The 11355-nt window shown below is 59.1% G+C and overlaps 1 protein-coding gene across 2 annotated transcripts; it reads left to right on the plus strand.

The window, feature by feature from the left end:
* Window positions 1-979: 979 nt before the first annotated feature.
* Window positions 980-8375, plus strand: CHMP6 (charged multivesicular body protein 6). Of its 2 annotated transcripts, none has more exons than XM_043462860.1 (8): window positions 980-1151; window positions 3619-3728; window positions 3858-3945; window positions 4490-4576; window positions 5389-5454; window positions 5676-5756; window positions 6764-6818; window positions 7080-7405. In XM_043462860.1, exons 1-8 carry the CDS (start codon window positions 1089-1091, stop codon window positions 7160-7162), a joined length of 633 nt encoding a protein of 210 aa, XP_043318795.1. In that variant the 5' UTR covers window positions 980-1088; the 3' UTR covers window positions 7163-7405. The 2 variants fall into 2 exon arrangements, with proteins under 2 accessions (XP_043318795.1, XP_043318802.1); XM_043462867.1 differs by lacking the exon at window positions 7080-7405 and adding an exon at window positions 7469-8375 and having other exon boundaries at window positions 985-1151.
* Window positions 8376-11355: the final 2980 nt, after the last annotated feature.

Here is an 11355-nt window from a genome sequence, read left to right on the forward strand (position 1 = left end):
GCCAGGTACTGCTGCTGCCTAACAGCCTTCCCCTGCCCCGGCCCTGCACTTAGGCAGAGTCAGCAGGGAACGCTCATCTCTGCTCCATGGGATGCCAGCTGAGTGGCCCAGCTGATGGGGGATAAGAACTTCCCTAACAAGAAGGCGCATCTATCCAGAGCGCAAGGGATGCTGACTCCTCCCCTACACAGCCCTCTCCAGGGGCTGCTGCTGGAATAGACACTCTGGATATGGATTTGCCTCCGCCCACCCTAGGAGGCTTCTGCCAGCTGCACTGTTGTGGACTTGGAGGCCCTTAGTGGTGTCCATGTCCTGATCAAGGAGTTCATTTCACAGAGAGGGGTGAGCGCTGGGCGTGTGCCATGGGACACCTCATCTTATGACCCCACCTGCCCAGGAGCTGCTGGACTGCTAGAAAGGTGATGGGGCCCATGCAGACTGGGCTGCAGGCTCAGCCTGGGCGACCAAACCGGGCTGAGTACTGTGACCCCTCATGCCAACCAAGACACACGAGTGGAAGCCAGGGCTGCAGGTGTGGGTGGCACCCCAATGCCCCGTGGAGGCTTCTGCCGGGACCACGGAACCAGAAGATGGGCTCCCCTGGGGACTGGCCACCGGCCCGGAGGGCAGAGCCGGTGGGGCACGCTGCCTAGTTGGGAGTTCAGTGGACACTAGAGATCAGGATTGTAACATCACTAAACGCAGCATTTTGTGCATCCGAGCCGGCGGAGCAGTGATTTGTGAACAAGATCTCTCACCTTCCGGGAGACGGTCCACGCGGTCACCCTGCAGGGTTCCCACCGTAGTGGGAGATGGAACTTTAGTCTTGAAGACCGCTCAGGTGGGGCCTTCTGGAAATGCACCTGAACCGCACAATCCAGGGTCCCTGAGCCCCGCCCACTACAGGTCCAGCCCCTTCTTTGGGCGGGGCTTCCGTCCGCAGACGGCCGGGTTCCGCGTTCTGCGGCGCCAGGCCCCGCGCGGCCGCCGTAGCCGGGGTGGGTTGGGCCCAGACTACGGTGGCCGTGTGGCACGGGGCACGGGTCCGACCGGGGCAGGGCGGTGGGGCACGGGCCGGGCCGGCCGCCATGGGCAACCTGTTCGGCCGTAAGAAGCAGAGCCGGGTTACGGAGCAGGACAAGGCCATCCTGGTAAGACGCCGGGCCCTGCAGGCGGGTGGGCGCGGGCCGGGTACCCCCGGAACGTACGGGGAAACCGAGGCTGGGCGGCGGCAGGCTGCGCTCCGCTTCTCCAAGGGGTCCAGTCCCTCTGGCCGCCCAGCCTCACGCTGGGGCTGCAGCTTCGGAAGCCCGTCTGGGGCGATGCGCAGTGGGCTCCCCTTGGGGAGCATGTCCGGGCCCGGTTCCCAGCGAGTCTGAGCGAATCCGGTCGCTGCGGGTGTAGGTGGTCCGGGTGTGGCTGAGCTGTGCTTCGGGAGGCGGGGCCCGGTTGTACTGTCTTGTGGTTGTACCTTGTCCGTGGGTGAGTCCGCGCCTACGGGTGGGGTTTCTAAACTCCAGCCCCACGGGAGGCAGCCCCAGACCGCTTCCCAGCCCCAGCCCGGTGTGGGCTCGGAGCCTAAGTGGCCGACTCAGTTGGGAGGTCGTGGGGAGGGAATGATATGGCAATGGGTCCTCATCGCTGCTCCCAGAACTGGGGGTCTAAGCAAGCGCTCAAATTGTGGGACGGTCGTGTTCTGTGTGCTTGGGACTCAGGTTGGACCCAACACCTGTCTCAGTCCTTGTCAAACTTACAACCTGTGCGGCCCCTGAGGAAGGAGCCATTGGCCCCGAGCTTGTGGGCTGCGCTTGTCTCCAGGCCACTCCTGGCCCTCGAAAGTTTTAGATGGTGATGTTTCTATGTTGCTACCTGTGGATTCGAGCGTCTCTTTGTGGAGAGCACTGATATGAAAGTTAGTTTCTAGGGAAAAAATCGTGTGGTGTGTTAAGTGAAATAACGTGTTGAGAATAACCCATTTTTGTAAGAAAAGTGTGTCAGGAAGGAGAGAGCCTAGAACGTGAGTGGAGTCTACCTTTGCTTTCTTTTCTAAATTTTCTGCAGGAAAACTATGTAATTTTTGGTACTAAGAAAGAAACTAACTCAAGTGGCAGGTTGTTTTTTTGGGGGGGGGGGTGTTTTACTGTGGCTTACTGAAACCAGAAGTGATAAAACTTTTAAACTGAAGTTCCCCATGAAAAAAAGACCTGTTTTGTCAGGCCTGTTTGTCATTGGAGAAGATCGGCTGTCGTTGGGTTTTTATTGTGGTCAGGGCCCGCATGTGCTGGCCTCCATCCTGGGCTTCTGGGCCTCTGGCTGAGCAGGAAGCCCCCGAAGCTCTCCTTTCTGTTGCCAAGGATACACGTCAGTGGGGTTGTGACAGGAACAACTCAGTTGGCACACCACAGAACAAACTATTGCCTGATGTTTTCTGAGGATGAAAAGCTGAGCTGAGGAACTCTGAGCTGCCCCAGGACCTTCTGCTGAGACTTCTTGTTTTACGAAGGGGGTGGCCTGGCCATACCTGCTCCCTCTGGCTCCCGCCTGACACTTTGTCCACTGCCTACAGGCTGGGTGCTCAGCCCCTGTGGAAGAGAAGCAAGTCAGACTTGGGCCCGACTGGTAGGCTGGCTATGGGGTGATATCTCATTGTCAGCGGACATCTCTTATGTCAGCGTGGACAGGACATGTGGCTGCCCTGAGCCACCAACCACAGAATGCACTGGGGCAGACGGCCTCTAAAAGGGAGCTATGGAGCGGCCGCTTTAGACCATGTCCATGCTGGGGGCTAATTTCTCACCATGTTGAGTCCAAAAGATGTGCACACCCTTGACTCACTTAACTCACTCCTGGTAAGCGACCCTGAGGACGTCATCTTCCATCGGAGAAGTGCCCTGTGCTTGCAGGTGCTCACCGTACCTGAAATGATGGAATTTGGAAGAAATGTAAATGACCTAAAATAGGGAAGGAGAGACCAAGGCTTGTAAATGGCCCTGCATCCTTTTTGGGACAGGACTCCAGGGTGCCAGGTGCTTGGTGAGGTCTTGTGAGCCCATCACCTCAGTGCGCCATCGGTTTTCCCTCACATGTAGTGGCAAGTGACAACAGTGGGGGAGCTGGTGGCAAATGGCTGAGATCCCCAGAGGAGTGAAGATGGAAGGGACTGCCCCTGTCTCCAGCTACAACTGGACTGGGCTGGTGGTGCTCAGGTGACCCTCACCAATGATTTTGTGTCGTCTCTGCACCTTGGAAGTGGTGGCCACACTCCCTGACCAACGCTCATGCTCCTCACTGTCTGGGGTTGGGGGGATCTTGGGGGCTTGTAGCATATCGAGCCTCATCCTGGGCCTCCACCCTCTAGATGCCAGTGGCATCCCCAGTGGGCCAGCCAGGAATGTCTCCAGGGAGTGCACCACATGCCCTGGAGGACAAACTGGTCCCATGGAGAGCTGTGTTTCAGAGGATGCACTTCCATGGGTGGCAGCTGGGGCAGTCTGGCCTGTGGGGGGCCCTTCAGTGTCCCCGGCAGCCTCTGTGCCTGCTCTCCTGGGCACTAGGTAGCCCAGCGAGTGTCCAGCGCTGCGTGGGCCCGTGCCAACACAAGGCCTGCTCTCCCAACAGCAACTGAAGCAGCAGCGGGACAAGCTGAAGCAGTACCAGAAGAGGATCACCCAGCAGCTGGAGCGGGAGCGGGAGATCGCCCGGCAGCTCCTGCGTGACGGCAGGAAGGAGTGAGTGGGGTGGGGTCAGTGTGCGGGGGAAGGAAGCCGTCCCCCGTTGGCCTAGAGCAGGGCGTGGGGTAGGCCCGGGAGGTTGGGCCAGGACATCCAGTGGCCGTGACTGCTGGGTCCCCTTTGCAGACGGGCCAAGCTGCTGCTCAAGAAGAAGCGATACCGGGAGCAGCTCCTGGACAAGACGGAAAACCAGATCACCAGCCTGGAGACCATGGTACGCCTGGTGGGGGTTGGCGGTGTGGGCCGTGTTGGCCAGAGGCCCCTCAGAGAACTGAAACCTACCATTTTCCTTTCCGGGACCCTCAGCCAGAGGCTATGGAATGGGTCAGGCCGGGAGGCAAAGGAGAAGCTTTACTGGGAACCTGACAGTCTTAACGGGCTGGGGCAGGTTGGCTACTGCAGTATTGTGGTTGGGGGGCTAGGCCACTTCTGGGTGGTGGGGATGGGGGGGAGTCTGCCCCAGTTACTGAAGAGGTGTTGAGATCTGCAGGAGGCTCCCAAGTGACCTGGGTTCAGAGCACAGAGCTCTGGTTGTGCTCATTTACCAACAGCTTTGCTGTTAAAAGCAGTCTGATTCGAGATTTCTCCCAGGCCCTCTCAGTCCCGCCCAACTGGTGGTCAGGGCACCAGGAAAGGACAGAGGGAAGAGGAGGGCAGAGACCGTCAGTCTTGGTGACAGTGTGGTCCTAACTCCCGTCGTGGGTCTGCGTGAGGCAGCAGAGAAGATGGGCCCCTGACCACCCAGGTCTCCTCCTCAGGTCCAGAGTATTGAGTTCACCCAGATTGAAATGAAAGTGATTGAGGGGCTGAAGATTGGAAATGAGTGTCTGAATAAGATGCACCAGGTAAGTCTTGGCGGGCTGGGGGCAGAGAGGAGGGGGAGCCTAGTGGACCAAGGAGGGGGCTTGTCCCTGAGGCCACAGCTGCACCCAGGCCGTTGGGCATGAGGGAAAGTCAGTCATTACCGGGAGAGGCTGACCGTCTTGTAAGACAGACAAACTCAGGAATATTGACCTGAAAATAGGGACCCCGGCTACAACTTGGGTCCAGAGATTCTAAGCGTGACTGGAGGGATAGCCTCATCAGAGCCGGGGAGGGGTGTGGTGAACTAATCAGAGGACTTCCTGGAGGAGGTGAACACAGCCCCGTCTCAGGAAGCAGCACAGAGGTGGATGGTGAAAGGAGAAGTAAGGTGCAGAGAGGCCACGCCCCAGCCTCACCCCATCTTGTTCCCGATGAGTGGATGGCAGGTGGGGCTGGGCAGAGAGCTGAGGTTATGTTGCCTTTCTGAATGTCCAGTGTGGGGACCATTCAAGCAAAGGTGTTGCTTTGAACCCAGAGCAAATCAAGTCACGTGGCCAGAGAAAACTACACTTGTCGATCTGGGTGCCAGAAGGTCCACTGAGAAGGGCCAGCAGGGGTCTGAGGAGGTCAATTGAGGCTTCTGAAAAGACTGGTCTAACAGCTCTGTGCCTTTGTGGACAGGCCCTGCCAGGGACGTAAATAACCAAAGCTGTGTCATGTCCCACTCGGCATGGCTTCCTTTAAACGAGAGCAGAGGGGCAAGGCCGTGCGCGCTGCCCGTGCAGGTGGGCTTCACCAAGGGGGTTCTGTCGCATGCTTCACTGACAAGACTCAAAAACTTGTAACCGATCAGGTGATGTCCATAGAAGAGGTGGAGCGGATACTGGACGAGACGCAAGAGGCCGTGGACTACCAGCGGGTAGGTGTTGCCGGGTCATGGGGCCCGCCATCTGGCAGCCAGTGAGTGTGGTGGCCAGTGGCCAGCCCTGCCCATGAGGACCAGGCCTTCCCACACCACATGGGGGCTGCCTGCTTTCTTTCAAGTGAGAGCAGCCTTGAGCCGGGGCCGTCTCCTTCCTCCGTGAGGGGGCACCACCCCCAGCCCAGCCACGCTCTTCACCTCTGCTCCTCCTTTTGCAGCAAATAGATGAGCTGTTGGCAGGAAGCTTCACTCAGGAGGATGAAGATGCCATCCTGGAGGAGCTGGACGCCATCACTCAGGTAACAGGACCAGTGGGACTGACAGAGGCTCCGGTGGAGGTACCCCTGGGAGGCCTCTGCTCACTGGCCTCGGCGAGCACCTGCCTTGAGTTTCTCTCGAGCCCACAGCTCTGGTTTACAGCTGGTTTTCTTCCCTAAGACAACTGGCATTTGTTGTAAACCGAAGCCCCTTCTCCCCGTCCACCTGACTGACAGCAGGGTGGGACTGGCCTGGAAAGAACGTTTTGCAGGTTGTCCACCAGGTGTGGCAAGTGTGGGAGTGAGCGAGGTGCATAGAGTGAAAGGCTGATTCTCCTAGCTCCCTCGGCCCCTTTCCCCCCAGTGGGCAGTGATGGGGTTTAGATCAAATGGAGGCTCTTTCCCTCTTGTGGTGGGTCTCTCTCTGTCACTGCCATGTGTTGGCTTGGAGGCCTCTAACTGGCCAACCGTCTCTTCAGACCCTGAGTCTGTGCTCCCTCACGGAGGGCGTCTCCATCTCTGGGGGCCCCTGCCTCAGCGAGCCACATTCACGCCATGCCCACCAGCCTGCCACCCCCCTAGCCATTGGCCACGGGAAAGCAGGTCCTGAGCGCTGCTGCTCGCTGCCTGAGGGGCCCCACGTGCACCTGCCCGCTGATTCACTTCCTCCCGAGGCCCGAGAGGCAGACCCGTGCTCTGTGCTTCCACACCCAGGAACTACAGGTGCACCTGGGTGCCACCACGTCAAGCTGAGGCACTACCGTGGCCCCTGACCTGCATGGGCACCTGTTTCAAAGCCCTCAGCCCAGACTCGGGACAGAACTCTGGGCGGGGAGCCCCTCAGGGTCCAGGTCATTGGGAGCAGCCACCTTTTGTGGCCACTGTGATCTGAGTGACAGAACTGCCAGAAGCCAAGGGTGTGCGTCCTGCAGGCATCATGTGCCGTTTAACTCCTGCTGAGAGCAGCTAAGTGGACGGGATGCTGTCCTTTCCGGGAAAAGGAAGGGGCAGGGGGACATGTCTCACGACCTTTACTCTGTTTCTTCCAGGAACAGATGGAGCTGCCAGAGGTTCCTTCAGAGCCCCTTCCTGAGAAGATCCCAGGTACCCACTTTGTTAACGTCCTTTGGGGAACAGTGTGTTCTAGGGCAAAGCATGATATCCTGGCCGCTGGGCCCTGCTCTTCCTCCTTAGTGAGGGTCGGGTCCCACCTCCCTGCTGGGTGCTTGCTGGCACCACCTCAGGCAGAGTGTGGGCCTCGCCCTGGGGCTGGGCTCAGACTTCTGAGGGGTTTGGGTAGCCTTGAAAGAGCCGAACCCCATTCGGAGAAGCGAGTCCCAAAGCATCAGGAGAGGGCACATTTAGCTCTGCAGGCTCTTCTGGGTCCAGCTCAGGACCAGCTGTCCTCGATTCGTCACTGGGATGACCTTCCCCGGGGCATCGCTTAACACGCCTTCAGAAATCCTCCTTCAGCCCGGACTCACCGTTGAGATTCCTCTTCGGCATGCTGCTCCTCGGCCTCTCTCCGGGGTCCGTGGGGGTGCATGCCCGCCGCTGCGCCGTCCTGAGTGCCTGCCTGCTCTCTATCAGCACCCCCGGCTTCTGTGTATGCCTCGCCTTCCCCGGAGCTGCGCCCGTTCCTCCCAGAGCGCCAAGCCCTGACCTGGCTCCTTGCCACCTCTTGTCCTTTTCGGGAAGTTCCTACTTGTGGGGTGTTCTGTACGCGATATACGTCTCTCTTGTTTCCTCCACAGAGAAAGTCCCCGTCAAAGCCAGGCCCAGGCAGGCGGAACTGGTGGCAGCCTCGTAACACGGCGCTCTTGTGTGGGACTCTCGGGGACTTCGGAGGACTGGGGCCCGCACTTTGGGTGCATGGCCAGCCCTGACCGGGCTCCCAGGAGGCGGGCGCCGGGCCAGGCGGGCTGGGTGCTGACGGAGCGCACAGCACACAAGGGGCTCCCGATCAGGTTGACTGTGGAGCGCTGCCCTGGCGCTGCTGTCCTGCTCTCATTTCTGGATTAAATGGCAACATTCAGATCCTCCAGCCAAACGCAGCTTCTGAAGCTGTGCTTCCCCCAGGCCGTGGCCAGGCCCGACGCTCCTGGTGCTGGTCACACCGCCCGACCCGGGTCATAAGGCTCCGCGGGCCAGTGTCTCCACAGCGCTGTCTGCTCTTCCGGGCACCTCAGGCCTCCCACCCCACCGTTTCCCTTCTTCCTGCTGCACTCATTAGCTCACAGGGGCTTTGACTAAGGGGTCCTTGCCTCGGTCTGGCTCCCTGACATGCCCACTCTCCATGCAGATTTGGGGGTGAAAACCTTTCTGCTTCTGTGTTGGTGTTTGGGGGTGGTGGATCAGGAGGGGCACGTGCCTGCTGGATTGCTGACTCTCAGAGCTCTGCCCCCCGCCCCCGGGGCCTGACCTCAAGGCCCAGTTCTACCAGGATGGACATTCCAGGATGGCCAGCAGGTCCAGCCGGGGCTCCCCGAGCTGTCAGCAGCCAAGCGGAGACTGGGAAGGATGGAAATGACTTCCTAGTTCATGATTCATTTTGGAATTAAGACAATCTCCCTGAGATTTCGCTCCCAACAAGAAAGCAAAGTGGACCCTCCTAGCCCCCAGACAGGCCAGCCCCATATTAAAGCTGACGCCCATACAGCCTGCCGCCTCGTGGACTGGGGTCTGTGGAAGGGCCTGGGGGGGGGGGGTCAGTGTGGCTCCTGTCTCTGGTCCTGACACACGGCCCCTTGACCCTCCTGGGACACTCGGGGGCACCTGGGTGGTCAGTGCCACACGGGGCCTGGGGACTCAGGAGCCGGTGCGGTTCTAGCCCTGCCCAGCAGTGGGTGGAGAGCAGGCTGGGGCTCCGGGCTCTGGCTGTCACCTCCGGGCAGCTGCCTGCAGCGAGGTGCAGGGTGGTACTCTTGCTCTTCCTCCCTTAGAAGGGATGCTGGTGGTCTCTCTTCTTTCAAGGGGAGAGACCCTTTGTGTCACTCCCATGGCAGGTGGCCAGGAGGTTGTGCAGTTTAGTGTCTCCAGGGTGACAGGGTCTGGGTTAGAGTTTTGTGTCTAGGGTGGGAGTCCAGATGCCCCAGGGAGCAAGCACGCAACAGCAAGGAGGGAGAGGTGGATGTTCCACCTCAGGGGACCTCCATGCCCTCCACCCAGAGGGCAGAGTAGGATGCGGACAAGTTTTGAGGGGATAGTCTTGCTTCATGTGAAAGCATGTTTACCAGATGCAGTGCATACCTCAGCCAGGAGGGGGCTCTCTGCCAGCCAATTCCTGGATTTTGCCAGGAGACTGGTTTGGCCAGTGCCAGTCTGTCGGGCCCCGCCCACTTGGTTTTGGAACTGCGGGGATCCTGCGGGCAGTTCTGATTGAGGAAGGGAAGCAGACCCTGCCCCTCCTGCCCCCAGTGACCTGTCCCTCTGCAGCAGTGGGTTCCAGGCCAGAGGAGGGTGTGCGAGGAGGGGCAGCCCCTCCAGACCGCCCTCCCCCACCCCAGCAGGGTGGACCCCTTCCCTTTCCCTCTGCCTCCCAGTACCCGGAGCTCAGGGTGGTCTGTGAGGGCCGCCGTTGGTGCGATTCCCCATCTTCTTGATGTTTCATCACTGGGGGCTGTGTGGTGGGCCTTTGGGCTCTGACCTCCTCCCCCGCCCCCCACCGGAGAGCGCTTGGAGAACTTGCCTGTGGATGTATGCGGCTCAGCTCCCTGGGAACCACTGGAAAGGTCATGACCAGCCTTCTCCTGGCCTGCACAGGAGGTCCCCTCATCTGGAACAACCCAAGAGTTGGGGAGAGAAGCCCCATCCTTTCACCACCAACATGTAAGATGTCACATACCTATCAAACTGCCTTTTTCTTTGTAAAAATATATCCCGTGGACCCAGGGAGGCCCTGCTCTGAAACCCAGCTGACGCTGAGCTGACTCCAGGGTTCCAGCCTTGGAGTCGCCTGGCTCATAGGCACCCCCATGTATGTGTTGGGGCAGGGGGAGCCCCTGCTGCCAGGATGAGACACATTCTCCTGCCCAGCACTGAGCCTTGGTCTTAAAATACCAACTTCATGACCCTGACCCAGCCACCTAATTTGGGGGGGCTGGGACTCAAGATAATGACAAACCAGTCACAATCAACTGCAAAATATGGGGGCGGAGCTGGTATCCTGCCCAAGATCAGTGGGGGCCTGGTAGAGGGCTTGGAGGAGGGGAGGCCAAAGTGAGCCACCCACAGAGGGCCAGAGAGCCGCTGTGCCTGGTGGGTGGGAGAGGTGTTAAGGGGGAGCCATAGGGCTCATTTGACTACAAAGGGGACTTCCTAGGAAGCCGGCAAGCTTGGCATCCAGAAAGGACAGACCAGGACAGTAGGGAAAAGGACCCAGGCAGCGGGACCATTTGGCTGGAGGCACATTTGTGATCAGGCAACGTGGAAAGTAGAAAAGCAAGGGATACGGAATTAGGGGGCAGAGGGCATCTAGGGCTGGGTGGGGGTACTCCTGGGACAGGGTTGCCCTGCCACCTACCCACTGCTGCCCCATGGGATCTCCTGGTGCCCCCCTGCCTGCCCATGGAGAGAACTTGGGGATGTCAGGTAGAGAATTGTCATGACAACACAGGGCCTTTGCCTTCCCAGGAGAGGCACAGAGCCAGGTCACTATCAGCAGGAGACCCCACCACACTTTCCATCTCTGCTGGTGCTCGGCCACTGGGGTGGGGGCAGCAGGTCAGCAGGTGGAGCTGGGCCTGGGCCCAGGTGGAGCTGGCCTTGTGGCCCCAGGCAAAGCCTCGACACCAGCCTTGGCCGCCTCTGTGGACACTTGCACCCCTTAGCTGGGACAGCTGCCACCTTGGCACATGCCTCACCCTTTCCACGATCCCCAGATTGAACCCCAACTTTACCGAGTGACTTCCCACACACAGCCCCGTCCCGTCGCTGGAGCCCAGGCCTCACCAAGGACCAGGTCTCAGGCTAGGGGCTGGGGGGCCCTCCGGGGCTGCTCTTGCCACTCGTTACCTTGTTCCTGAGGAGTCCAGGAGTGGTCTCGGAAGGAAGATGTGTCCTTTTACACCTGTACCTGAGGGAGGCACACGCTGATCTAGGGAGGACATTTAATGGGTGTGAGGACGTTGTCGTCTGGTCTGGTGTGTGGGGTAAGCGCTCCTTAAGAAACCAAAGTTCTGAAATGAACTCAGAAGAATAAGAGGGCAGGGAATGAGGACCGTGAAAGCTGTGCTGTGGATGGGAGGTGCTCGGCGCTGTGACACGGTTAGAGTGAGCTGCACTCTGGGGGGTTTTTCTGGTAAAAGCTTCACTGAGTGTGCAGTTCAGTCATTTGTATTATGCTCCCAGAGTTGTGCAGCTATCACCACAGTCAGTCTTAGAACAGTCCTATCATCTCTAAGGAACTCCGTACCCTCTAACTAGTGCCCTCTTCCCCGCTGTCCTCCGCCCAGCCCCTGGCAGCCACTGATCGGCTTTCTGTCCCTCTGGATTTGCCCATTCTGGACATTGCACATAAATGGAGTCACACGATGAATGGCCTTTAGTGTCTGGCTTCTTAGTGTGATGTTTTTGAGGTTCATCCATGTTGTAGTATCAGTACTTCATTTCTTATTATGGTTGAATAATGTTCCACTGTGCA

Source organism: Cervus canadensis, chromosome 1 (assembly GCF_019320065.1).
Source record: "Cervus canadensis isolate Bull #8, Minnesota chromosome 1, ASM1932006v1, whole genome shotgun sequence".
NCBI lineage: Eukaryota > Metazoa > Chordata > Mammalia > Artiodactyla > Cervidae > Cervus > Cervus canadensis.